A 1,973-nucleotide genomic window follows, 5' to 3' on the forward strand; every position below is an offset into this window, starting at 1 on the left:
GGTGACCTCTCATGGTGTAGTGTCCTCTACAGTTACTACATCCACACACTGGTGACCTCTCATGGTGTAGTGTCCTCTACAGTTACTATTCAATATCTTGTCTCTGTCTGCTTCATCTGTTAGTGTCTGTCATTGTACTGTCCAAGGTTAATCTTCCATTCACCACTCATACCACACAAGATGAACACACATGACAAGTGAGAATTCTTAGGAAAATATATTTATTATAGACATAAAATGTAACAGTAACGGTGACAAAATTATCAAATGTTTTCATGGAAAAAGTATAAACATTTAGTTTCCTAAACTCTTTTAACGAGATCGTAACCTTATTGCACATATAAAAATAGGTTTCATTATAACAATAATTTATTCATTTACAAAATCTATTTATATAAAATCAGCCCAGAAAATATAGGTAGATGGATAGCAGATGAAACAGGATGGGAGATGTACACTGGTTATTAACATGTTCAGTTCCTGACTGTTAAATACACATGTTCTGCTGATCTGTATCCAGAACCCATCATCGGATTAGTACTGTGATTTCCTGATGTGAACCGCCTTGTCCCTGAAATAGATTAGAAACATTCATATTATTTTCAGTTGTTAAGGCCACTCTTATATTTCAATATCTCCAATTAGAGTTGTATCTGTTGTCAAATCTGAAACAGGTTCAGTGTGTCTACATTCAGGAGTACCAACTTTGTTTGTACCATTCATAATAAACAACTATATTCTAAATCCCTTTTAATATTCAAGTGTAAATAGTATAACAGTTGTAATGTTATTTATGAGAGTCATTCTTACCCCAGTCGGTTGACATGTTGGATCACCCAGCTCTGGGAAGGGTCTGCACACAAATCTTTCCCCTTTTTAGTGTGGAATCTGGAAGAGACACATACAAAACCGTAAGTCCATATTCAACACTCTGTTTTTACAGCATTGTTAACCCATATTTCTATTCAACTATAATTACAGTATAATGTATTTTTCTTGCTGAATAATTTAAAGTTCTCTAAAGAATCCTGAACCTCAATTCAAAACTAAATAATCACATCAAAGATACTCACATGATGGCAGGGATTCTGCAGATTTCAATATCATTCTGTAGGGTATAGCCTACGATAACTCCAAAAGGTATTTCCCCACCAGTATAGCTTTGACAGCAGCCTCTTCTACGACGTCCTGTAAAAAATGAACAAATAAACAATTAAAGAGGAATCTTGATGTATACTAAATATTACTCTAATTGTCCAACAGTTTATTTCAGTGTTCCAGTAATAACACAGACAGACGGACTAAGACACAACTTTCACAGCAGAATATTGACCTTGTTTAGCTGCAGAAGCCTCAGTAGTGAACAGCCCCACAGCCAGGAGCACGAGCAGCACAATAACAGGGGCTCTGATCTGGGCCATCTCTTCTTCTGTGGTGCTGTGGTTAGTGATGTGATGAGCTGCTGTCTTGTCTTCAGAAAGAGAGCTTCAGTGGCTGTGTGAGGTCCTACTCCTCACCAGAGCTATATATATACTCCTGGTGCAGGTGGAAACTTATTCTCTGAGAGGTGAAATGGGCTTTCCTACCCACGCCTTAAAACCAAAGTTCCACGGCAGAATTTCCCCATCACTTTCCCCAACGAGTAACAAAAAAGGAACAAGATTCTTCAACAGAACAAGAGGGAGAATGTTTTGAGCCCAATCTTTACTTGCCTATTCATGATCGACAATCATAGTATTAAGTACTAGTATTAAGTACTACATATTTCAATGAAGAATTTGTGTTGATACTCTATCCTATGATCCTATATAGACATATACATATCTGGCAGCCTGGAGAGTGTAAGATTATTGCCTTTCTATTATGAGGTTGCATTGCCAAACGCGGTCTCAAATGAACTTATTTTTCTGTGATTATATGTGTGTGTGTGTGTGTGTGTGTGTGTGTGTGTGTGTGTGTGTGTGTGTGTGTGT

At 37.3% G+C, this 1,973-nt stretch overlaps 1 protein-coding gene across 1 annotated transcript; it reads right to left on the reverse strand.

Moving 5' to 3' along the window:
• Positions 1-534: 534 nt before the first annotated feature.
• Positions 535-1,421, reverse strand: LOC120055433 (C-C motif chemokine 4-like). Its single transcript, XM_039003296.1, has 4 exons — positions 1,334-1,421; positions 1,074-1,188; positions 811-888; positions 535-571 (listed from the first exon to the last, which is right to left on the reverse strand). Exons 1-4 carry the CDS (start codon positions 1,419-1,421, stop codon positions 535-537), a joined length of 318 nt encoding a protein of 105 aa, XP_038859224.1.
• Between the last annotated feature and the right edge of the window lie 552 nt (positions 1,422-1,973).

The sequence above is a fragment of the Salvelinus namaycush genome, chromosome 11, assembly GCF_016432855.1.
Source record: "Salvelinus namaycush isolate Seneca chromosome 11, SaNama_1.0, whole genome shotgun sequence".
In the NCBI taxonomy this organism is placed as follows: Eukaryota; Metazoa; Chordata; class Actinopteri; order Salmoniformes; family Salmonidae; genus Salvelinus; species Salvelinus namaycush.

Excerpts from the sequence above, each read along its gene's own strand:
- LOC120055433 (XM_039003296.1), bottom strand. The coding sequence starts at position 1,421 with ATGGCCCAGATCAGAGCCCCTGTTATTGTGCTGCTCGTGCTCCTGGCT. Across the intron at positions 1,189-1,333 it reads GGCTTCTGCAGCTAAACAAG|GACGTCGTAGAAGAGGCTGC; the intron begins GTCAATATTCTG and ends CATTTTTTACAG. Across the intron at positions 889-1,073 it reads TGCAGAATCCCTGCCATCAT|ATTCCACACTAAAAAGGGGA; the intron begins GTGAGTATCTTT and ends TGTCTCTTCCAG.